The 25,216-nt window shown below is 42.1% G+C and overlaps 2 protein-coding genes across 7 annotated transcripts; one reads left to right on the top strand and one right to left on the bottom strand.

The window, feature by feature from the left end:
• Positions 1 to 280: 280 nt before the first annotated feature.
• TMEM41A (transmembrane protein 41A) lies at positions 281 to 8,008 on the bottom strand. Of its 4 annotated transcripts, none has more exons than XM_048505001.1 (5): positions 7,932 to 8,008; positions 5,872 to 6,025; positions 5,067 to 5,228; positions 3,413 to 3,551; positions 281 to 1,343 (listed from the first exon to the last, which is right to left on the bottom strand). In XM_048505001.1, the coding sequence occupies exons 1-5, from the start codon at positions 7,988 to 7,990 to the stop codon at positions 1,111 to 1,113; spliced, it is 747 nt and encodes a 248-aa protein (XP_048360958.1). In that variant the 5' UTR covers positions 7,991 to 8,008; the 3' UTR covers positions 281 to 1,110. The 4 variants fall into 4 exon arrangements, with proteins under 4 accessions (XP_048360958.1, XP_048360960.1, XP_048360957.1 ...); XM_048505003.1 differs by lacking the exon at positions 7,932 to 8,008 and adding an exon at positions 7,570 to 7,651; XM_048505000.1 differs by lacking the exon at positions 7,932 to 8,008 and adding an exon at positions 6,946 to 7,079.
• An 85-nt stretch (positions 8,009 to 8,093) lies between these two features.
• SENP2 (SUMO specific peptidase 2) lies at positions 8,094 to 25,169 on the top strand. Of its 3 annotated transcripts, none has more exons than XR_007245296.1 (17): positions 8,094 to 8,241; positions 10,938 to 10,993; positions 11,621 to 11,730; positions 13,214 to 13,289; positions 14,634 to 14,715; positions 15,247 to 15,403; positions 16,963 to 17,066; positions 17,642 to 17,727; positions 18,573 to 18,618; positions 19,005 to 19,065; positions 21,021 to 21,185; positions 21,473 to 21,604; positions 21,767 to 21,970; positions 22,074 to 22,153; positions 22,680 to 22,760; positions 23,181 to 23,276; positions 23,696 to 23,741. XR_007245296.1 is itself a non-coding variant. In XM_048506380.1 (17 exons), the coding sequence occupies exons 1-17, from the start codon at positions 8,141 to 8,143 to the stop codon at positions 23,756 to 23,758; spliced, it is 1,704 nt and encodes a 567-aa protein (XP_048362337.1). In that variant the 5' UTR covers positions 8,094 to 8,140; the 3' UTR covers positions 23,759 to 25,169. The 3 variants fall into 3 exon arrangements, 2 of the variants coding, with proteins under 2 accessions (XP_048362337.1, XP_048362338.1); XM_048506380.1 differs by having other exon boundaries at positions 22,676 to 22,760; positions 23,696 to 25,169; XM_048506381.1 differs by having other exon boundaries at positions 17,645 to 17,727; positions 22,676 to 22,760; positions 23,696 to 25,169.
• Positions 25,170 to 25,216: the final 47 nt, after the last annotated feature.

Raw genomic sequence — 25,216 nt, forward strand, 5'->3', positions numbered from 1 at the left:
TACCCTTCCTATTTGATTATGAGCATCTCTTCAATTATTTTGGAATCACAAGTAGGGCTGCAGCTAGTGGGAATTAGCAGGGCTGGCTTCCCAATTCCCTATAGAAGAAGAGGATAAGAGTTTGGATTTATACTCCACCTTTTTCTCCTGTAAGGAGACTCAAGGTGGCCTACAAGCTCCTTTCCCTTCCTCTCCTCACATCAGACACCTTGTGAGGTAGGTGGGGCTGAAAGAGTTCAGAAGAACTGTGACTAGCCCAAGGTCACCCAGCAGGAATGTAGGAGTGCACATCTGGTTCACCAGATATGCACTCAGGTGGAGGAGTGGGGAATCAAACCTGATTCTCCAGATTAGAATCCACCTGCCTTTAACCACACTGGCTCTTACATGGTCCTAGCCGTATAAGAAAGGAGAACATATAAAAAATGGTACTCTGGCAGCAGCTGCTGGCCTCCTTTCCTGTGAAGTGACTGCATTTGTTAGCATAGTAAGCACCTTGTTGCTGCCATGACAATATCTAGACTCTACCAAAATCTTTTTACAGTGTACAAGGAAAGGCAAGTTGCTGCCTAGCCTACAAATCTCTCCAGTTCTCTCCCCTTGTCACAAAGTTCTGGAATACTTAACAGGGGGACGGGAATGGTGCATCACAGTCACCTTCATCAGTCGTATTTCCCCATTAGAAGACATATAAGCAAGTAAGTGGGTCCACACTTTTGGCCTGTCCACACATCCTCAGGAATGAGAGTTGCAAATATCAGCACTTGCAATGCTCTCCATGTAGACAGCAGCCTGAAGAGGCACCACTGATTTCACACAGCTGTGCCGTTCAAAATTCCTGAAGGCTTTCAGCATCTCTGTGGCTCAAATGGTTTCTTATTCTCCTTAGCAGCTTTCTGGTGGCAGTACACAACAGACTAGTCAAATGCACCACAGAAAAATGCAGCTTGTCAAGCTCTTTTTAAAAGAAGACAGCATTTAAGAATAATTGTTGTCTGCCACCTATTTTGGATAAGATGCCCAAACCAAATTGAGGTGTTTCAAAAACAAAACAACCAGTAGAAAAAGAATTGCACCTTCCCCATAAGACTCTCAGTATCTGTCCTCCTCCTAGTCTGTTTTATTGTGCTTCCATCCATTGAGTACATGAACGCTCTTGTCACTTTTGTCCAAGTTCAAATGCTTTTGACTGAATTTCTTAATGATACTCCCAGGAATTAATGCCACCATGGCTGTAGCCAGCATCTTGAGCAAAGTACTCCAGGAGAAAATTGCATCAAGGGAGTTGATCTGTGAAAGGATTGAACCTGTCTGGACACAGATGAAATTATATGGCATGAGACCTGCAAGAAAGGGAAAATACTTGAATTAGTAAAATCTTGTACCTCACAAACTCATCTTGGACCTATGTCAAGAGGCCTGCTTAGCTACACAGTCTGACCAATAAATAAAGTTCTGAAACTTACTTACAGCTGAAGACTACAGTGCATAAGGTTAGAAGGGCTTGAATACACGGGTGCCAATGGAGCATATTTGAGGATCATGGAAGAAAATGAGTACATCAAGACTTTGACAGTTCAGCAGAAAGGACTTGAGCTTTTGGCTGAGCAGTTCCAAAGATCTATTTCCCCAAAAAGAAGCTAGAAGTTTTTTGAGGTGCACAAAGAGTTGGACCATTGCCATAATATTTTATGGGTAGGGAATGTCTTGATGTAAGCTTGGATGCCAGTACCCAAACTGTGTCATTGCAGTTCAGGTAGCCTCTATTTATCGTGATCAGGGGGAAAGGGTGTGTGTGTGTGTATCAGAACAGACTTCCTGGCACATAAACACTTGCTCAGTCGATTCCGTATTTATGCTTGCCCCTCCTGGTATTCCTGAACACAATGGGGAGTTTCGGTCATGTCCTTAGCTCACATTATTTCACAATATTTTGCTCTGCAACATGGTATGGGCACATCAATCATTTTTCTGGGCCATGCAGATACTCATGGCATCATACTCAAAGATAGAGTAAGATAGGCCATATGCACAGTTCAAGCTGCTCCATATAATTAACAGCATATTGGCCTCAGAAGTATTTCACAGCAAAACTTGATTACACAGCTAAGAACAGGGGCAGCTAGCAACAGCAGATGCAATCCCTCTTGACCTGCTCTTTCAGAAGCATTCTTGATCTCTTTTTTTCCCTTGAGTTCTTTTAGGAGAACTGATGTGGTTCTGAGATTAGGAAGGAACATTATCCCTGCAGCAGATGAGTATGTCGTACTGTGAGAGAAGTTCAGATTGCATGGACTTTATAGAAGAAGAATTTGTATTTTTTTTCTCAACTGTAAGGAGTCTCAAAACAGCTTATAAACTCCTTTCCTTCCTCTCCCCTCAACAGGCACCTTGTGAGATAGGTAGGGCTGAGAGAGTTCAACAGTGACTAGGCCAAGGTCACCCAGAAGGCTTCATGTGGAGGAGTGGGGAAACCAACCAGGTTCACCAACCAGGTTTAACCGCTGCACCAGGGGTCTTCAAACTATGGCCCTCCAGATGTTCACGGACTACAATTCCCATCAGCCCTGTCATTGGGCCATGCTGGCAGGGGCTGATGGGAATTGTAGTCCATGAACATCTAGAGGACTGTAGTTTGAAGACCCCTGCGCTACACTATTAGACCATACTGTCAGGCAGCCCAATCAAGACTGGGCTTTCCTGCAGCACAGGAAGCCCCCAAAGTTTTTTTTAATCTACCTGAAAATTCCCTAAAGTGGAGATACACCACAGAAAAGGGCATATCTCCAAGCCTTGGCCCGTAGGGGAAAAGGGGGCTAAATGGCTGGTGGAAGCCAACTAAGATCAGTTTCCACCCTGGGAAAACTCTCACCACACCGGCACAGCTTGGGGCAGCGTGGGGGTGAGAGCTGGGCATCCCAGGGCTCTGCAGCAGCTGGGTGCTGGTAGATTTGCTCCTTCACCAGGGTAAGTGTCCTGGAGAGGGCAAATTCGCCAGCATAAGCCCGCACCACCTCCATAAAGGGATTGTGCTGTTAGTCTTCTATTTTTATCTGTATGTAAGTGTATACTATGGTTCTTACTCCCTTTTAAAATTGTGGTTCTTCCTGAGACAGGAAAGGAGGAGAACCCATAGAAACAGTAATCTCTCACTGTTTTACCAGTGACCGATGGATTTGGTAAGAAATGAAATGTTTAAGGGGTTTCCAGCAATTGAACAAGCCTTCAGTGACAAACTGCATTTCAGATTCCACGGTATGACTCTTATCAAATCTGTATACCCAGGATGGCTGTGCAGTGGAGGTGCATGTGGATGGCCAAGTATGCACTACCATGCCACAGCTAACAAGAGGGAAGAGAATGTCTGGCTAATATTTTTACACACAGCCCCCCTTTGCCCCTCTTATCTTACCTAAGAAAACAGAGAAGAAAAACTGAGCCACAGGGATGTTCAGGATTGGAGATGTGAGATTCAGAAACCAATTTGGGGACATAGGAAATAGCCTCAGAAATAACAAGAAGAAAAACAAGGAACTTCTGTTCTCTTCCACCTGCACAAGCAAAAGAAAGGCAGACTCAGCTGAACTGCTTCCCACTTAATTTTAATTTTCAAGTTTTTACAAAGTTTTCATTGCAACCAAACAACTTTGTGGTATTTAAGATACTTTAAAATGACTTCAATGAAAATAAAGACTTTTGATTTGAGGAGCAAACTGCACTTGCACTCAGATTCATGAACAAAGATCAGGGTGAGCCAGGATATCCTTGGCCTCACATATGGAGGTGCAATTGGAGACTTCCTGGTTTGGGAAGAAAACGCAGTTTAATGTTGACACTTGGGTGCTTCAGTAGATTATGGTTTATTTCTAGGCTACAAACAATAATTTTAACCCCAGTATAGAATTCTGATTTGTAGGGGGGGAAACCAAACTGGGGCTGCATGACGCCAAGGATTTCCTGGCATGTGCTCATCCTGAACAAAACAAGAGTGTATTATACCTGAATGTGGCTTACATGAATGTCCTACATACATACAATAAACTGAAAACGAAACAGTAAAGGGATTAAACTCCCTCTCCCCATAACACAATCAAGCAAAATATTTAACAAATAATATTTCCAAAGCTTTCCTCCTATACCGATGGTGGCTGAAAATAAGGAATTCTAAATGGATAGTCTGATTGCAGGCTGTCAGACTGCAATTCTATTAGTGGCCTGTTGGTAGCAGCAAAAAATAAACCATGCTTGTAGAAACGAATGAGACGGAAACTAAATATGATAGTGGCCACAGGTTCATCCCATGGCAGATACTATTTTAGATGTAGCTACAGTTCTCTAAAATGGCTGAGTGTAATCCAAACTGGGCATGTGGCCCAGCAGCCCCAAGAGCTCTGTCCCCCTCCCCACCCCCCAACAGTGCCCTTTCAGATGCAGCACTTGAAAAGCTGGTGGGAGTGGGGACAGAGCCTCTGCATATCCAGTCCAGACTGGGGCCTCATTTCAATTGTTTAAAAACTGCAACAGCTTCTAAAACAGCATCAGCAGCCACATGATGGACCTCTGGCTGCTGTCATGGTTACTTTGGTTCTCAGAGGGCTAAAGCTGGATAAGTGAGTTCTTCATTGTTGTCTACTGACTTGAAACCTGTACCAGCTTGGAAAATTCCTCATTCTCCATGATAAAAGCAAGAATATTTGGGGTTGTTTTACAAAAATCTGGTGATTTGCAGTTGAATAAAATTATATATTGAAACAGATCGAAACAAAAATGGGTCGAGAGTAACTGACTTGCTTGCCATGATTGGAAACTTCTGTATTTGGTGTTTTATTGTAGGTCTGAATTTAGCCAAAGAAAGGCAAAATAACCTTCAAATTCCACTCTTGCTGCAACCTACAACATGATCACACATTCCCTTCCAATGCTACATCTTACTGGAAAGATATTTTCCAATTACAGCTCATGAATGTTAATATTTTGGGTGCAGGTGACAGTAGTCAGGACATGACACTTTGTCACTAAATATTCATGTAGTGACTGAAAGTCAGTTGTGATAGGGGCCTTCTTACCTTTCTTTGAAGCACAGCTACTTTGTCAGGAAAATAATAGATGACAAATTGTTTTCCAAAGATGTTGGACAGTCCATAGCAACAAGTAGCACCCACTGAAGTCAGTACACAACACAGTAGGAGACCCATCCATGGTCCAAAGAGAGCCCCAGCAAGGATGTTCTGTTAGGAAAAAACAGACAATGACCAGCCCACAACAAAACTGCAGAGAAAGCACCCAGTATTCTATGGATCATAACAGCAGTTTGGCCTGATCAGACCACAATGTGCAGTATTTTAATGTGAGGCATAAAACAGCACTTTCGTGAACAGAAGAAGATAACATCTTCACATGTAGTATCACACTTTTCAATCCAGGCGATAAACTTCAATTCATGTCTGGTTAAATACCAGACATAAAGAGATCCCAGCCTTGTGACAATGTTATGTTAGAAACTGTCTACAGAAGGAGAAAAAAAGGATAACAGCGAAAGTTAGCGTTTACAAAGCATACTGGCCTTTTTTCAGGAGTTTTAGGACAACAGTGGAATATGAACTGCAAACCTTTAGAATTTTTTTTTAATTATTAGTTTTATATACCGCCCTCCCCCTGAGGGCTCATTATGTACAACCTGGTTCTAGAAAGATTTCTATTAAAACAGTGACAAGATCACATTATTTATAGATAAGTGATAACCCAGTTCAGGATATTACTGGACAAACCCTTCAGACCTAAGAACAGCAGGGGCAGAGAAACAGATAGATGTCTGATTTGACAGCAAGCTGCAAAACTAGCGTCTTGAAGATTTATGGATTGTATACATACCAGAAAGCTTGAACCAGGAATGGCAAAGCACTGTTTATATAGGTAGGCACTGCAGAACAGCAACAGCACATATGCATGGTGCTCTCTGTTGTAGTATTGTAGAAACTGTGCAAGCTCTCGAAGTTCCTTTAGGTCTGAAGGAAACTTTAAAAACCTGATAAACAGAGAGGGCTATCAGTTCAGAAGGAAATAAATCATGTGCTGCCCATGAAGTGTTTATTCTACAGATAGATCAATGGGTAATTATAAGGTATGACAGGAAAAAGCATTAGGATATCTTAAATTATTAAATTATTTATGGCAACATGGGCTTTCAAATTACAATATACAGTTATGCCTCAGAGATGGGAGCATTTGTTGTCCTCTTGCTAAAAACCTAACATGCCCACTCTTCCAGAATAAAGTTAATGAGAACTATTACACTAGGACTCAGTTTACCCTTTTCTAGAAACTGAAGATTACCTGTTTCTGTATCACTTCAAATCAACCAGTGTACCCGAGGCCCTACAAGAATCATTTTATTTATTGACTGTGGTGTTATTGTGATGCAACAAAAAAAACAAAAACTAATCTCTGGGCATCTTGAAGACTAATTAAAACCTTGTAAAGCTTGCTCAGGTTCACAGGAAACCTGCTAGACTTTTGGGCAGACCCCTTACTGGGAGGAGGCATCAAATCGCTTCTGCTTAAATTGTCAAACGCTTCTCGCGAGGGGGTTTCATGGGTCACCTAAGCTTGCTTTAGATTATACTCGCGACAGCACGTTTTTGCGCACTGACCTTGTCAAGGCCAGCATTCGGTTTCGACGGGGGATGTATTATAGAATCGCAGATGCCCTACTCCTAAGAAGACCCCGCGCGACGCATGCCAAGAGGGCCAGCGCTCTTTGCACTCGCCGGTCCTGCCAAGGCAGCGGCCCTCCCGGGACTGATTTCACCTTGAGGCTGGTTCAGGCAAAGGAAGCCGCCAGTCGGACTTCAACCTCGTCCTCCGCCACCCGCACCTTTCAAATGAAACCTCAACCTAGCTCCGTCGTGCGGTCCAGGTGAAGTTTTGCCCCAAATAGCCACTCACCCACTTCCTGCGCGTGGCTCTCCGGGCAGCCGCAATGACAACCAATAAAGGCTCGCCGTGGCCGTCCCCAAAACCAGCAGGAACCCGACCACCGCCCGCATGGCTTCGCAGCCAGCCTAATAACTGATAGGAACTGAAGGACACGTGGAACGAGCAGCGCGGGACCGGGGAGCTCGGGGACGGCGCACCTGAGCTCACGTGACACGTTGCACACTCACCCACTCACTGTTGAAATCTCTCCCCATATTCTGGATTTCTAGTAAAAACCCAAACTATTGGGCATAGTTCTGTCTTCTGTGGGAACTGTGAGAGGTGCCGTTTCATGGGCTCTAATACTTCATATGGTAGTTTGGATGGGAAACCAGTTCAGTTTCAGATCGGAAGTGCCAATTAGGCGTGTAAGCCAGAGTTTGCTGTGCCCCTTCCCCGATCTTCCGCTTGGGACTTCACATGTGCAACAGAACCAGGTGGTAAACACCGGGCCCAGTAAAACAAACAAAAACAAACAATGCAGACGTGGAATCTCATTTAAAAAATGATTTTCTAAGTTAAAAACTTCATGCAGATGGAAAATTAGCACAATTTACTACAGCATGCTTTCCTGGTGTGTGTGTTTGTCCTTACATGACTTTTTTTTTAAGAGAGCCAGCGTGGTGCAGTGGACTCTAGCCTGCAGAACCCGGCTCAATTCCCCGCTTCTCCACGTGGAGCCAGCTAGCAGGCTGACCTTGGGCCAGTCAGGAAGTGTTTCTATGTTAAGTGCGATTCAGTTGCTTCCGACTAATTGGATGAATGTTCTCCAAAACGTTCTGTCATTAACAGCCTTGCCTCAGGTCTTGCGTCCATTGAAGAGATTAACATGCTTTTGACTCACGAAAAATGTATGCTGGAATAAATGTTGTTAGTGCCACTAAACTCCTGTTTCACCAAGGAGGGTGGTAGTTCTGGATCAGTGTGGTGCTTGTATAACAATATTCAGGACTCACTGTGATGCTTTGACAAATAGCAGCATTCTGAAAGAGCGCCTCCCGCCCTCAGATCCCATGTATAATGTAGGGAGCCACTTCTCGTGACAAAATTAGTTTACTCTGTGCATGCGCCAAAGAAACGCCATCCGGGTCGAAGGCGAGAATCGATGACGTGTTTGACGCGGAAAAGTTAGGTAATTCCGGCCCGGCTGTTGTGGCCGAAGCCTATGTTCAAATGGCTCCCCGAGGGGCTGCGCTCTTGGTGGTCCCCATCTTCCTCTTGCCGCCGGGAAGTGGAGCCTCAGTCGCGGAAAAGACGGTATCCCAGGTCAGGACACGGGGAGGCTCGAGCCGGGGGATCAAATAGTGGGAAGGGACGTTGGGCCTCTTGCGTAGTCCTATAGCGAGGGTTGCCAACCCCCAGGTGGGGTCTGGAGAGCTCTTAGAATTACGGTCCCTCTCTAAACTCCTTCTGCCCCAGGCCGCATCCTGAAATCTGGAGTTGTCAACCCTATCTGCAGCAGGCGTCTTCCGGGTCTTTTTCAGGCAGGGCATTTTTAGACTAGTCAGAACACAGAAATGGGAAATTAATTTAATTCAGTCCCCAGTCATGAGCTTTCTCTGTTTCAGTTCACACAATAAACTTAGTCTGATTTTATTTAATTAATTTCTGAAATCCCAGTTAGAATAATAAAAGTTTAAACATACCTTTAAAAAAAACTGCAAAAACAGAACTGGATCCATAGAGCCGGAAATAGATTCTCGTTTAATTCATAGTCTGCTTTAGAGTTCATTATTTTGCTTAATGTGATGTAAGAAACCTTGGTGTAGTGTATCGGGCAAAGGGCTAAACTTGGGATTTGTGAGCCACTGCAAGCTACATTAGGTTGAGTCTGTGATTTTAGGGAGATTATCTGCACATTAGTGATTCCCTCAATAAAATACTGTTTTGCAGATCAAAATGTTTTGATCAGGTAGCTGGAAATAACTCTTGAGACTTTGGCTAATTTATTTGGCAAGGTGAAGGGGGTCTAAATTTAGTGCTGTGTTCCTGTTAAACTAAGCAATTACTTCAGCCTTGAGCAAAGTTTTTTGTATATGGTAAATCCTGTACATATCTACTTGAGAGGAAGCCACAGAGATTTGACTGGGTTGCAGAAGTGTCACGTAAGTAATTATTTTCCATGTGTGGAGGAAAGAGCCCCACCTCCTTTTTTGTCCTCCTGGCCAGTGTAAGTGCTGCTTATGCCAGCCAGGAGGACTAACATGTCGGTGCAATTCCGTGCAGACTCCAGTGACTGTTCAGCCCCCGCACCCCATCTGGATTGAGTCCAAGTTCTGCTCTAGGAGTAAGTACTATAGAAATTTGATTTTTGGAAGAGTAGGCAGCCACTGTGTGGCACTCTGCATAAGAACAGGTTTCAATTTATTCTGATATTATTTTCAGGATAATTGGGACTGGTATCTTTAATCAAAAATAAACGGGTACTTTGATCTTTAATCAAAATAACCTGAGGCGCTGGATTGTGCACTTCTGATTTGTTTTCCGTGAATTTCTTTTTAATTGAAATCCAAAGCAAAACAAGCTGTGTAATAGATTTAATGATTCATGAAGCTTAATTTAAATAGCCTCTTCAGACTTGCTTTATTTGAACTGTTCTGGTCAAGGATAAGAAAGCTTTGGAAATGCTGTGGGCAAGCAGTAGCTAACCTGTCTACAAGTAACATATAAAAATTAGACTCTCTCAGCTTTGTTACATACCCTGCTCAACAGACCTCCAGATAAATTAGAAAAAGGGGTATGAAAAGGGTGGGGCCTAGTGCTACGTATGTATAAGCCAGGTTTATATATTTGTGCCCTGCTTTCCCATTAAGAAATTTTAAAATGAATACTCTACCGAGAATCATGAAGTATTAAAATGTCCAAGCTTTAAAATAATAAAACATTCAGTTTTATTATGTTCAAACAATTTTTTAAACAGTATAGACTGTTTTACTCTGTTGTGCATAAATATAATAGTAATCGTTAACTATCTGAAGTGCTCTTGCTTTAGCATTCAGAAGTATCCAGTTATTTGCCAGTTTTGGTTATTTTCATTTTTCCCCATTCTCAATATACCTGTGTACTGAAGAATAAGCGACAGTGAGATCTAACTGATATCTGTTTGTGGAGGGATTTTATATTTGTCCTGTAGCAATATTTTAACTCATGAAAAGAAACACAGGAGCAGATATTGCTAAATGAAAACTTTTTTTCTACAGCTACTGCATACTTTCCTTAGTTGGGTGTGTGCATGTGTAAAGTAACACCAAGTCACAGCTGACCTGTGGTGGCCACATAGGGTTTTCAAGGCAAGAGACATGCAGAGGTTTGCCATTGCCCATGTCTACGTCATGACCCTGGTATTCCTTCAAGGTCTACCATACAAATACTTGCCAGGGTTGATCTGCATACCTTCTGAGATCTGACAAGATCAGGCTAACCTGGGCTATCCAGGTCAGGGATCCTTAATTAATAACAATTAGACTTTGACAATCTTTTCTTCCCCCTCTGTAAAATCATACAAGCATCTTGAGTAGATCTCAGTGTAGTGTTCGTTGGGTGTCAGGAATACAGTTGTCACTGCTTACTATTGCTGGTTAAAGCTTGCATGTGCTTGTTACCCTTTGCCAAAACATTGCAGTACTGTAGTAATTTATTGCAAATGGACAAAGCCTGCTCCTGTTTTATCTGAAACAGAGAATACATAAAATGCAATTTTTTGATAGGAAACAATAAAAACAAGTTAGATAAGAAGTGATTATGAAAAGCAGAGGTAGAATTTCCTGTTCTCTTCCCAAAATTCATGAATTGGTATGTATATACATGTGTAACACTTATTTTATGGTCAACAATAAAATGTTGTTTTAAGTGGCTCTTGAGAACTGGTAAATCAAATTTGGGGCAAACAGGGAATGTCTGCTTCCTTACAATATGTTGAAAGTCTTGTTTCTTAAAAATATTTAAATATTTTCTATCCGTAGTACTCAGTTAAACAAAGAAGACCCTGACCAGGAGCAGACGAAACGGCAGAAACTTGGTAATGCTTGTTCAGCCACTTCTCATGTGATTTGTTTAGCTTTGGCTGTATGTCTTGAAATGAAATGAAAATGTATTTCTGAGAGCTTGCGTTCACTTCAGATTACATACAAGTAGATCTTTGAACACATCTCTCTGTACCCACACTCTAAGAGATTTCATATCTGTTTCAAGAAGTGACTATAACTGGTTTGTGTATTAGTATACCACTTATGGAGGATCTCAGTTTATTGTTAATAAAAATCAAAATTGTTCAACTAATTTTGAAAAGTTAGCTTCTGCATGTACAACAGCCAAATTATTTAAATATTATTTTAAAATAAATTGGTACAGCAGCAAGAGAGACCTTATTTTAACTGATTCTGTCCACAGAGGAACCCTTGTTTGTGTCTTGTTGTGAATGGAATTACTTTGGGTAACTCATGGTACTTTGGCAGGATGGGGTAAAATTGTAAATCCATGTGAACATTGTGCTCTGTTAAACAAATAGGCTATAGTTGTAATCTTGTGCTGCATGTGATTTAAGAAGTAAGTTTCATTTTAATTGGAATGCCAGAGTTTCTAGACAGGAGAAATGTCATTTCAATATATTTAAGGAGTTTCAGGGTCATATATTTAACTTCCCTAGGAATTGTCTGTGCAATAACGCAAGGGATTGCCAGTCTACTTAGGCTACCATCCCAGTTGACGGCTATGCATTTTCGGACTGGGAATCAGCGTGTGGAAACTGCAAATGAGGTTGGTAAGGATTTTGGGGAAAAAAACATAAATACATTTAAACCAAATTAATTTAGTAAGATCTTTGCTGTGTTTTCTGCGAAATGGCAGCGTAATGACTGGAAACCCCTTTTACTATGTAGCTGTAGAAGAGGATAGTTTTTTGAGCATCTTAGCTGACCAAAATCCCATCTCATGAAGTGGGCTCAGACACTTAGCCTCAAGTATTTGACACCTGGGTCAGCGTTAAGTTCATTTCCAAGAGAAGACAATGGAGAATCCACTCACATGGGCAGTTCCATCCAAACAGCAGGGCACCTGGCTCCAGTGTCGCAACCAACCGCTCTGCTTCACTGTTCCCAGAAGAGCTTTCTGGCAGCATGGGGAGCCACAAGCAAACCCCACCCCCGCTGGAAAGTCCTCCCTAGGGCTCCCACAGACTTTCTCCACTGAAAAGGTGGTGTAAGCCCAGGAGTCATGCACTGGCATGTCCAGTGGTGAAGTGGGGATGGAAGCTGACTAATTTTGACTCTTCCCCCGGACATGCCCCTAGACTGCTCTTGCATCGGCAGTGGCAAGAGTGCAGGGTTGCTGGTGCCATATCTCCAACTATGATGGGCATAAACTAAAATCCTGGTGCAGCATCCACTGCAGCGTCCCACCACCAGGAAAGGCTGCAGCGGCTGCCCGCCAGTGGATTCACCCCTCCACCAGGGCAAGTGCCCCAGGGGAAGCAAATCTGTCAGCCCAACCTCACACTGCTCCCGCTAGAACAGGGATAGGGAACCTGCGGCTCTCCAGATGTTCAGGAACTACAATTCCCATCAGCCAATTCCCATCAATTCCCTACAATTCCCATCAGCCCCTACCAGCATGGCCAATTGGCTATGCTGACAGAGGCTGATGGGAATTGCAGTTCCTCAACATCTGGAGAGCCGCAGGTTCCCAACCCCTGCGCTAGAAGGTTCCCCGCTTTGAATGGGGCTGTTAATCTTCCATTGTAGGGAAGTTTCCCTCAGTCTGATGCCTTGACTGTATATCCTCCAGGAGACGTTTGCAGTTTCTCCTTGGTGTGATATGTTGCATGAGTAATCCTTATGGCTTATGCAGGCAGCTCGAAATTTTATGCCATAGTCATCAGAATCATAAAAGAGTAGTTGTGGTGGGTTTTCCAGGCTGTGTGGCTGTGGTCTGGTGGATCTTGTTCCTAACGTTTCACCTGCATCAGCGGCTGGCATCTTCAGAGATATATCCCAGAGATAAACCTCTGAAGATGCCAGCCACAGATGCAGGCGAAACGTTAGGAACAAGATCCACCAGACCACAGCCACACAGCGCAGAAAACCCACCACATCCAGTTGAATCCGGCCGTAAAAGCCTTCGACAATACATAAAAGAGTAGAATAATTTGAGTACATTTTGTGTTTAACCGATAGTATTGGGTGTGAGGACAGTGCGGGTGTTGTACATTTGGAATAATGCTTATTTGAATACTTTCTTGAAGGTGGTTCTAAATGCTTCTGATGCTTTGAACGCTGAGCCACTTGAACCTCCCTCTGGGATGCAAAGGGTTGAATCGGGTAAGTTGGACACATACTGTAATTCTATGTAAGGTCGGTTTGTTCTAGCCAACTGTTGCATTTCATTCAGTGTTATATGCTTCACATTAATTGAGGTGATGACATATTCAAAGCTCTGGATTGTGTACTATCTTTTCACAGCAGCTGCATTTTCTCTTCATTGGTAGTTTTTATAACAATTCTTATGAAGTACTTGTGCTTATGTAATGTTTTATATTATGGGATGAACTACAGGAGTGCTAGGCTGTGTCTACATTCAGATTTCACATCTCTATCTCTGAGAGCCAGTGTGGTTTAGGTGTTAACAGCAGGTAAATTCTAATCTGGAGAACCGGGTTTGATTCCCCACTCCTCCAACTGAGTGGTGGAGGCTTATCTGGTGAACTGGATGTGTTTCCGCACTCCTACATTCCTTCTGGGTGACCTTGGGCTAGTCACAGTTCTTCAGAACTCTCTCAACCCCACCTACCTCACAAGGTGTCTGTTGTGGGGAGAGGAAGGGAAAGGAGCTTGTAAGCCACCCTGAGTTTCCTTACAGGAGAGAAAGGTGGGGTATAAATCCAAACTCCTCCTCTTCTTTTATTTGTCTGTGGTGAGAATGACCCAGAGAGTCCTCTGTGTTTTAGGTGCTACCATTTTTCACATGCTATTGAAATATTTTTCCAGACTAGGAAATTCAGAGTGCAGCTGGTTGTGAAGTCTGAATCAGCTAAAATTGCTAAATCTGTGGCTTGCGCTTTTTTGTTGTTGAAATTTTCAGATACCCACCTTTCTCTCGGGCATGTCAAGACTTATGTGTGTGGTAACAATGTAAAAACAATAGCAACAGTTTAAGTACATTTACATTAAAAACAATACATCAAAAACAAAACCATGGCCAGCCAGCAGGCTAGGCTCCAGCTACCCCCAAAACTCACCAAAACACCTTTATTTTGCTGTCTTTCTGGAAGGCTAGCAGGTGGAAGGTCTGCTGCTTTTTCTGGGAGGTTTTTTCCAGAGCCTTGCAGAAAGCTGTAGGATTGTGGAGTTTTCCTTGCAAACCATTCGCTATCTGGAAGAACTTTTGTGCAGCAGACTTCGGCCCTAGTTTGCCTGTTGATGTGTTCCAAAGTAGTACTTTATCCTTCCCTTTGTTGTGGCCAATTAGAGCCCTCCTCCTTATAAGCAGATTTGCTCATAGGTTGACTCACTGTCTTTCCCCTTAAAACAACAGTCTGGTGCTTCTCGTGACAAGCTTAGAGGGCTCAAGTGGTCTCTTCACAGTGGAAGGAAATTCGATGATGCTCTGGGAGCAGTCCAGCAACAGAATTGTTAGTGATTCTTCTTGTTATTTTTTTCCACCAGATAAAAAAGTTGTTTATGGTGCCTGGCGGAATTCAAATGAAGATATGGCTCCTAATGGTAGCAGAATTACACCCTTTCTAAGGTAAACGTCTCTTTTTTGTTCATCACTTTACAATTCAAATTTAGTGGTGGATTAAGCATGTATTTCCAATACTTCTCTTGTAGTTTACAGTTAGTATTTATGTGAACTGCTGATTATTGCTGACAACCTCTCAGGCCTGCTGTGTCCTAGGCAGATGTCCCACAATTCATTCCAGTTCATTTGGGGAGGGACTGTGACTCAGTGGTAGAGCAGCCGCTTGGCTTGCAGAAGGTCACAAGGTTCCGTTCCCAGTGTCTTCCATTTAAAAAGTTCAGGTAATAGACGATGCAAAAGATCTTTGCCAGTGCCAGTCTAAATAGACAGTGTGATGGACTAATGGTCTGATTTGGAATAAGTCAACTTCGTACAGACTGCAACTTTGAAATCTGTTAAATCAGCCATGCAAATAAATTGAATCATGCTACTGTAGTCTGCATAGAAATTCTCAGACTTGTACATTTCCCAGAACACAAACGTGCTGGTACAAGTAGGACATTTAATTCTGCAATTTTTGTTGCTGTTTCTTGCCAGGAATGATTACGGTACCAGAAAGAATAGCAAGACAAATAATAATACTTCTCCAGAGGCCTTGCCATCCTGGGGAATTGCAGTTCACAGATGTTTGTCAGATTCTCCTCCTATAACTGCAGGAAGGCTTTTAAAGAAACCTCACTATACAGTGGAAGAGGTAAGTCCAATTACATGTAACACTTGTATTCTGGTATACTTTTTTTTTAGGGTGTAGTATTTTCTTTTTTATTTACTAGATATCTTGCCTGTCTTCTATCGTGGAAATCAAGGCTGCTTGTATAGGGTTCCTTGGTGGTTTCCCATCCAGACAGTGAACGTACTTAGCAGTGTTTCTGTGTCTGGTGTCTTTAAATGATCCCTGGGACAAAGTGATATACCTCCCACTGAGCATTTAAGATGTGGTGCGTAAATCTATGCTGCTTGGCTGGAGTAATTGACTTCTGACAAAATTAGTGTCATGATTCCGTAAAGAATGGTCTATTTAACTCTCAGTTTCCTCAGCTTTCAAACCTCAAGCTTATACATGTAACATTTCCTGTACCATAGTTCTGTTTTAGTTTTCAGTTATGATGGGTCTTGCAATCTGAACTGTCATATGCAGTGGGGTGGTGGGAGACACAGTGACGTCCTTCTTTTCACTATAGCCGTGGTGGTGAACCGTTGGCACTCCAGATGTTATGGACTACATTTCCCATCAGCCCCTGCCAGCATGGTCAACTGGCCATGCTGGCAGGGGCTGATGGGAATTGAAGTCCATAACATCTGGAGTGCCAAAGGTTCGCCACCACTGCACTATAGCCTCCCACACTACATCTGTCCCGTGCCATTCCTATGTCTCCCCACTCTTCCCAGTTCTCAGCAGTTTTTCAAGGGGCACAGAGGGCTGCCATTGGAAGGGAGGGAATCAGCAATTAGTTATGTCTTAAGCATTAAGTAGTTGAATGGCCTTCCTGTTTAAGGCCTTCCTATCAAGTTCCCTGATCTGCTAGATCTAACCGAGATCCATTTAGTCCAGCATTATTTACAAGAAGCAGGCTCTTAGGTGGTCCACTAGGAATTGGCTAGTGTACCACAATCTGATTAGTCCTGGCTGTGTTTTAAATGTTGGATTTTAATTAATATATTTTCGTGCTTCATTTTTTTTGGCAAGCTGCTTTGTGCTGGTCCTTAGAGAGACGACATAAAAAATTACAGTCCCTACCCTTATTTTAAATATTTGCTGCATTAATGGCGAAATTCTTTATGTGCAAACTGTAATTTCTCACTTTGGCTATTGCACTATCTGATCTTCCATTTTTGTGTGTTGGCTGTTGACAGAATACAGAACTGTATTCTGTAAAACAGCCCAAATCCTCAGTTTGAACCAGTGAGACAGAAGGATCATGGTTTAGAGACTTGTTTCTGTCTCAGCAGACTGTAGTCAAGTTCCCTGACCTGCTATAGATATCCTGTATGATATGGGAGAGTCAGTTTCACCATAATGTATGTATGTCTATTCAGAACTTCTTGATTCATCGTTCTTAGAGTTGTGCTTATAGACCTTCTGTATTTCCTATCAGCTGAGTAGGAGCAATAATATTCCTCTGTTTCAAATGGCAGTCATAAGAATGGCATGAGAAATGCAACAGAAGTATAGTTATCAAAACAGGCATGCATCAAATATACATGTTATCACTCTTTTATGGTAACGACATTGCATTCATCTTTCTTCCACAGGGAGTTCAAAGAAATGAGAGAGAAAAATATAAACAGCTACTTGAACAAGAAAAAGAAAAGAGCCCTAAAAATGTCTCCAGTCCCAGTGTTACAAAGCACTCAAAGTAAGTCACTTGGTGCTATATGAAGCATAGCAATTAAAGGGAGCAATTGAAACCGATACAGATTCTTGCGGGTTCTTGCATTTCATTTTGAAGCGAAACTTGGTACTTAGTTGTACCAAATTTGCCTTGTAATTTTTAGAAACCTGGTTTTAATTCACACAACAATAATGTCTTTAATGTTAAGGAACTAGTGTATGTGTTATTGCAGAGTCAATATGGTAGAGGTTGTGCTGGTTGGTTGAACCTCTACGACTAGGACTTTGGTGTTTGGAGTCTGCGATCATCAGCTGTAATAAGCGAGTGGAGAAAAAGAACAGTTAGCACCTTACATACACTTGCTTTAAATAGCCAGCAACTTCCCTAGTCTCTTTACAGTTGGAGTTGCACACTCTTATGTACCGGAATTTAAACTCCTGTTGGTTTTATGGAACTATATTGATGAATTGTTGTCTTTAATATCAAGTATGGTGATGTGTTATGTTCAATAAAAACGTTACTGTGTACCTGAAACTTGGGGATTTTCTAAATTGATCAGAAAATTAACTTCTCTGTGTTTGTTTTGCATGTGCTGTATGAAGCGTCCAACGACGTGCAGGTGGGTTGTTAATGTCTAGTCACTGTGTCGAAGTGGATGTCCCTCCAGTTGTGACACCAAGAAATGGCAAGTATTAACTGAACTTCGCATCTGAGCAAGTGTTCATAGCAGGAAGATAAGTGGAGACCTCTAAAGTTCTGCTGCTTTAGATGATATGGGAAAGACAAAGGGTACAAATGGAAGTTCATTTGTCTCCCCAGTGAGCAGCATATCCATTCCTCCCTTCCTCTGCAGATCATCTCACTGGGCCCGCTCTTTCTTGCCTTAGGACAGGATTTAAGGGGGGGATGGTAGATTGACTCTGATGGCATAATGACAAGTGACTCTGGATATAACACATAGGACCTGGGATATGGATCAGATGGTAAAATATACCAGTATTCATCTTTGAGAAGGAAGCTGAAGATTGCAAATGCAATTCCATCCAGACACATGGAAATGTGTCTCCCCCCTCTTTGAGGGGGACAAAATGTATACCCCCACCACACAATCACTCCACACTGTGTTACAGAGAGAAATACATCTTACTTTGACATGTCTCTAAAGATGCCAGCCATAGATGTGGGCAAAGCATTCGGAGCAAGAAGTACCAGATCGTGGCCACACAGCCCAGAAAACCCACAACAGCCAGGCCAAACAGAGTTCATTAGAAATAGGATTTTATTTGTAGCCTTGTAAAAAGGAATACTTTACCGATGGAATGGGTGTAATAGAGCCTTCATCTTGCTTTAAAGTTTGCTGTGCAAATGTTATGATGATGCTGTTCTAGGTTGACCTGAACTTTATGAAAGGGTGAAATAGAATTTTTAAAAATATAATAAAGAGAGCACTCATTCTTAGCTGAAAATGTAATTTTGTGTGGTCATAGCAAGACAGTAATTTTACTGTGTTCCTGCACATATTTTTCAAAGGTATCAGAAGCTTTAATTCCATGTGCTCTGCTGAAGATGTAAGCAGGTAGGTGTGAAATTTTGGCATGGCTGACAGTATTGGCTTTTTGAGTAGGGATCTTAACTGTTTGCTGGGAAAGTTTTTTTGATCCTGAAATTTTTAATGCAATACCAGTGTAATTCTTCAGCATGTAACTTTATTGTGCCTTTGTGTGTGGGGGTGGGGGTGGGGGTGGTGATGTTCTGGGTATTTTCTGGTTAGCTGCATGGAGGGGTGTACTGCTAAGTCATCCTCTCCAGAAAGTGAAGCAGCTGTTGCTTCTAAGTATGTCACTAGCATTGATTTAGAAAGAATAAAATGCCAGTGAACTTTATTTCTATTGGGCAAAAAGCGCTTTTCCCTCTCTCCCTTCTCCTCTCACCATGGATTATTTCTGCACTTGTTTCTTTCAGCCCGGTAATGGTAGCCAAAAGATCTGCAGAACTTGAAAAGCTTGTAGCACAGAAAAAAGAGGTGAGTCCAGGAGAAATACATGCCCTATTAAGAACATTTTCTACCTAAAAAGGTAAAGGTAATCTGTGCAAACACAGGGTCATTTTTGACCCATGGGGTGACATCATGTTTACTAGGTAGACTATATTTATGGAGTGGTTTGCCTTCCTCAGTTATCTATATTCATTTTATTGACCTCAGAAGGATGGAAGACTGAGACACCTTTGAGGCAGCTGTCTGATACTGACTTCCGTTGAGCTCCAACTTAAGTTGTGAGCAGAGCTTTGATTGCAGCACTGCAGCTTATCACTCTGCACCACAAGACTCTTACCTGTAGACATTTATTTTTTTAACTTCATGTAGCACCCTTCTTCCCAGTGGGGAGCCGTAGTAGTTTCTCCATTTTATCCTCGCAACAACCCCGAGAGGATAGGTGTGTGTGTGAATGTATGTGACGGGGGTCAGATCTCCCAGCCAGCCTCCCTGACAGAATGGAACTGTGAAATTGGGTCTCCCAGATCTTAACCCAGCATTCGAACAACTATACCATGCTGGTCCTCAGCATTTGCATATTATGAACTTTGCATGCTGCTTTTCAACCAAAATTAGATACTTAAGTAATTTAGAATGCTTATTGTCCATCACAAAGGTATGGTATAAAATATCAGAGATAGGTTAAGATATAAAGGAAGAGGCTGCACCTTCCAGATCTTGTCTCCTTCTGCTTTGAATGTTTTGTGTGACTGTTGTTGCACAAGCCTGGCCTGCCTGTTCCTTTGCCTGTAGTCTTCTCTCCTCCTGTCCACATACCCAAAACCTTCCCAGTCTTCCAGCCTGCCTTTTTGCTGCTTCTCTCCTGGCCGCTTGCCCCCTGCTTAGTTGTCTGCTTGCCAGATCAGTAGACATTCAGAGGAAGCAAACCAGAATCAGTTCTAGCTTCCTTTTCAGATCTGCTCCTGGTGCTGTTGCTGCCTTGTTTTCCCCCAGCATCAACTCAATATGCAACCAAAAGTTTTTGTCTACAACTACTCAGATTCTGTGTCGTAGTTATATGTTCTGCTAGCAGGCAGGGGCGTGGCCAGTTCTGACCCCATAGGGCAAAGCAGGTGGCAAGCACAAGCATGGTCAGGTCACAGTCCAATGGGTCAAGGCAGGCAGTAGACAATGCATAGTCAGGTCACAGTCCAATAAGTCAAGGCAGGCAGCAGGCAAGGTGTAGTCAGGTCACAGTCCAATAGGTCAAGGAGAACCGAGGATCAGGCTAGGAATCAATGCAGAACCAGGCACACAGCGGCGACAGGTAACACACTTGTTGCACCCAGGCAGAAGCAAACTCACAGCGAGGTTTGGCTTATATAGAGACCCTTGTTCAGGGGGCTGGGATTCCGTGAGGAGTTAGTCTTGTCAGATGCAGAGACTTTGCTGCTAAACGAACACTCCTGTGCTTCTGCAGTAGCAGCCTCTGCTTCTGCCTCCTATGCACAGCTGACTCATCACTGGGTTCCTAGGAGGATCTTCAGGCTCCTCCACATGTATGTCAGCAGGCAGGGAAGGACTGGACGTTGGCTCTGCTGCCTGGTCTTCCCCAGGAGCAGTCAACTCTGGCTACACTGTATCCTCTGGGTCCTCTGTGGCCTGGTAAGTACCCAGGAATTGGCTCATGACAGTTGTGTTACCTCTGTTCCTAGTTTTTTAAAATGTTTCACATTTATCTATGAGTCTTGCCCCCACGCCTGGCTGGTTTGCTGAAACCTGTGCCCTGGCTGTGCTGATGCTGTTATGTGGTGCTGTTGTTTTTGTGTGTGTGTGTGACATGGAAATCATTCATGACTGTTAGAAAATAGATGGTACTGAGATTCTAACTCTAGATTCGTTTGAATTCTGCCTTCCTATGAAAAAGCCAGTCACAGGAGGGTCTCCAAACATCAAGATGCACTTAAAAAAATTAAATGGTAACATTTGTTTTCTTTTAACAGTATGCAAAGCATCCCTCAGAGAGTGACCTATCAGAGGAAATATTGCTTAGGTTAAACCTGCATCATGAAAGTTCTTCATGTATGAGAAGCACTCCAGTTGACGTGGAAGAACAGAAGTATCTGAGTAGGGACAAGACTACGCCGTGCCTTCCTACCCTTTCAGAGGTATCCTTTTTCTGGAAGGGCTGCTCGCGGTCACATAGTAATATCTGGTATTTGGAATGGTCCTTTTCTGTCCTCTGTACTGTGACCCTTTTACTTCACCAGTCTGAGGACAAAGCTGATTTTTAAAGCAAACGGTCATGTTCAGTATGCAACATTTTGTGAGCTTTAGATTTATAGTCTAAGGGTTAGAGCAGTGTAGAGAATTCATTCTTTTCAGTCCCTCCTGCTCCCTTAATTCTCTCCCTCTTTTAGCTCCTGGGGCTCAGTGTATAAACTTGTTCTTTCAGGATATGGAGAAAGAAATAGAAAACGTGCTGAGCCATGGATCAGAGGATGAGGTTTTGAGTAGAGCCTTCAAGCTGAAGATCACACGTGGAGATATTCAGACACTAAGAAATCAGCGCTGGCTTAATGATGTGGTAAAACAGAAGTTGGGGTGAAAGTTCTTTAGAGATTCAGTATAAATTCTAGAATCCCTCATTTTATCCCATGACAACTGTAACATCTCTCCTTCTCAAGAGACAGACATCAAAGCTCTGGTTTATTTTCCTTTCCTTTTTGTCTTCCCATTGTGTTCATAGATCATTAACTTCTACATGACTCTTCTGGCAGACCGAAATAAAAGGCCAGGACTTCCAGTCCTTTACGCTTTCAGTACTTTCTTCTATCCCAAACTATGTTCTGAGGGCTATAATGCAGTCAGAAAATGGACAAAAGAATTAGACTTGTTTCAGTATGATATGATCTTGGTACCCATTCATATCCAGATACACTGGGGATTAGTGGTGAGTCCATTTCAGCTTTCTGTAGTTATTTCTTTTAGAGGAGAGGAGGGGTGTAAGGTGCCATAGATTGTGACTTTTTCATTAACTCTTCTTTTAATTACAGGTTATAGACATGAGGCGAAAGACAATCAAATATTTTGACTCAATGGGACACAATGGCTATAGGATCTGTAAGAATTTGCTGTAAGTAGATGCTTTCTAACAGCAAATTACTAGAGAAGTGTATTTCCCCCTACCATCTCTTCTAGGTTTATTCTTATTTCTTCATAAAACTTGTAATTAAAGGTGTGGGTTTATTATTTTAGGTACCCACAAATAACCAAAGACCAGCTGCTGTTTGACGTGGCATTGCTGCTACTCCAACCCTGCAATTGCTGATTATCAGTTGGTATATAGTTTTCACAAAGCTACTGTGAAAAACATTTTTAGTAACTTTTGACTCTCCATTTAATCTGAATGAGTAATTAGTGACTTTCCAGAAGGGGTAATGCATTAATTTGATGAGACCTGTGTACAGGTTAGCAGTTACATGGTTCTGTAAAATGGCTGTTGTAAATTGAATACTGCTCTCTGTTGCTGTTTTGAATCCTATATTTTCTATTGATGGTATCTTTTCCATTGAAAAAACAACTTGCCTAACTTTATGTAGTGACACAGTCTATGCTTAGAAGAATCTCTAAAGTTGTGTCTTATTTTATTGAACAGACAGTATCTGCAAGAGGAAAGCAAAGCTAAGAGAAACCTGGAAATCAATGTTTCATCATGGACGCTTCACAGTATGAAACCACATGTATGTGAGCATCTTTTAAAATGTAGAATGTAGGATTTGTTGAAGGCTTTCTGTTATATTGCTTAAGTGGACCTAGAACAGTGTTGGGTACAAACTTTTCAGCCTAGGAATATGTTTCTGTTTGAAGTTAAATACTAACAAATGAGATCAGTATGGTAGCAAAGGGAAGGTTTGAGGTGGTGTAGATGTCATAGAATGTCTTTTTGGGATGTTCCCTGTCTTGAATTCTGACCCCAATATTTCTGTAAAGAGAACATGTTAATATAGAAGGGGAATAACAAATCCCTTTCTTGAGGTTTGGTTGCCAGTTATAAGCTTGGCAGTTTAGGGCCTCTGTAATTTCAGTAAAGATGCAGTTTGAAATAAAATTTAAAAAATTAATAGCTAACTCTGTATCTTTACCACCCCCTTTCCATTTAGGAAATTCCTCAGCAGCTGAATGGCAGTGACTGTGGAATATTTGTTTGTAAATATGCAGACTTTATCTCCAGAGATAAGCCCATTACATTTACTCAGGTGAGTAATATGAAACACTTTAGGAAAACCTAGTCCTTTCTTCCTGCTCAGTTTAGTTTGAGAGGGGTTTTTGTTTGAGATTAGCGCCATAATGTGTCTTCTTTGTAACCTATGTTCCATATTATAATGGGTATATTTGTACATGTGTTGCTGAACTGGTAATGTGAACAATGACAAAAAGGGACACAATGTGATTTGTGTCCTTCTTTGTGAAATGTTTCATAAATTCAAGCCTGTGCCCCATTAACTGCAGAATAGGTTATTGCAAAGCTATCTTTCATGGGGAATAGGGAGAAGTGCAAATAACTTTTCTCCTGAACACTTTCACAGTTGCAGTATGTTTGAGTATTGACTTCTGCATAGACTGATGCTTGCCTTAATGAACATAGGGAATAATTCATAGTATTTTTCCCTTGCAGCATCACATGCCTTATTTCCGCAGAAGAATGGTATGGGAGATACTTCATCAGCAGCTGCTATGACACAAGATCTCTGACAGAGGTTCACTTGCACAGTGCCCTTGATGACAGAAGAAGGGCTGTGTTCAGCTGCTAATACCTTTCAGAGATGGGTGATGCTCTGAAGGCTTAGTTGAAAAGCAAGTTTTGCATGAGCTGAAACTCCCTCCAAAGGAAGTAAAGTAATGGGTTAAGAATGGAATTTAACAAGATTCATGGTGCCAGCTTAGTGACAGACTGGCAAATGGCTAAGAATAGTACTTTGACATTTACTATTGAGTGGCCTTTGGATTACCTGAAAAGCATAAAGAAGAGAACAGTATATATATTTTTCTCTTCACAAGGACTATACACTACTGTGCCAAGCTACTGGTTCCACCCATGGTCTTCTCTGAATCGTTCTTCAGAAACTTGCAGTAGTCCTGCGTGATCCATTTCTATGTTGCTGAGATGTCCAACTTGTCAAACGGTGATCAGTATTTACCACAGTCAATGTTAATACTAGCACTTAACCCCAATTTGCCCAATTTGGGCACCATGGCAAGTTGTGATTTGAAGCACCCAGAAGCAGAGTGTGGAATTCATGTGCAAGAGGGGGAGAAGGTAGTATACAAGCCCCTGGCATGTTCCCAGTCCTTCAAATGAAGTGCGTTCTTGTCACTGCAAGGCAGAAAACTAGTTTTGTTTGTTCTAAAACTTACAGTGCAGTCCTAACCAGAGTTGAAATCAATGGACTTCGACTGCATTAACTCTGGTTAGGATTGCACTGAGATCGATAGCTATTTTGGAACAATGGGAACTTTTTGATTTGTAACAAATCCATAGAAGCAGCCCTAAAATGAGGGTCAGTCTTTATTTAAAAATCTATATATTGTACGAGTCTTATTTATTTGTAAATTGATCACTGGCAGGTCAACTGTGATAGACAGCTAAATACTGATGAGTTGTCCTGGTCATGGAACCTTGAGTGACAGGAAGTTGGAAAAAGGAAAAAATGCTATAGGTGGCAGTTGACTGAGAAAGGTTGGCAGTCAAAGTGAGAGGAACACAGCAGTGTAAGATCGTGAAGGATTTTGAGTAAGGGAGTGAATTGAGTGTCCTTCCTTAAGGGAAATAGTTTCAAAGGAAACCAGGTGATCCCTTCCTGGTTTGACAGAAGAAAATGGGAAACTGTGTGTATAGTTCCTAACTCAACCAACAATAGAAATATTGTTTCCAAGGTTGTGTCTATTCAACTAAGCATTGATTGCCAAGTGTTCTCTAATTCCATCTTAAAAGTATCAATACCTGTCTGTGAAATACAACAGCTACATCCTAAATACAAAATATCTGTTGTTTGTCAATGTTGTTTATAAGTATTTTCTATCCTCTCTGACAACCCAACGCTACCATTTCTCCAAGTTAAAAATAAAAACAGTTTTGAGTTTTTATTTCATTAAGTTTTGGGGGTGGATTCCTCATCAAAAGTGTGGGATGGGAAAA

This window comes from Sphaerodactylus townsendi, linkage group LG08 (assembly GCF_021028975.2).
Source record: "Sphaerodactylus townsendi isolate TG3544 linkage group LG08, MPM_Stown_v2.3, whole genome shotgun sequence".
Lineage (NCBI taxonomy): Eukaryota > Metazoa > Chordata > Lepidosauria > Squamata > Sphaerodactylidae > Sphaerodactylus > Sphaerodactylus townsendi.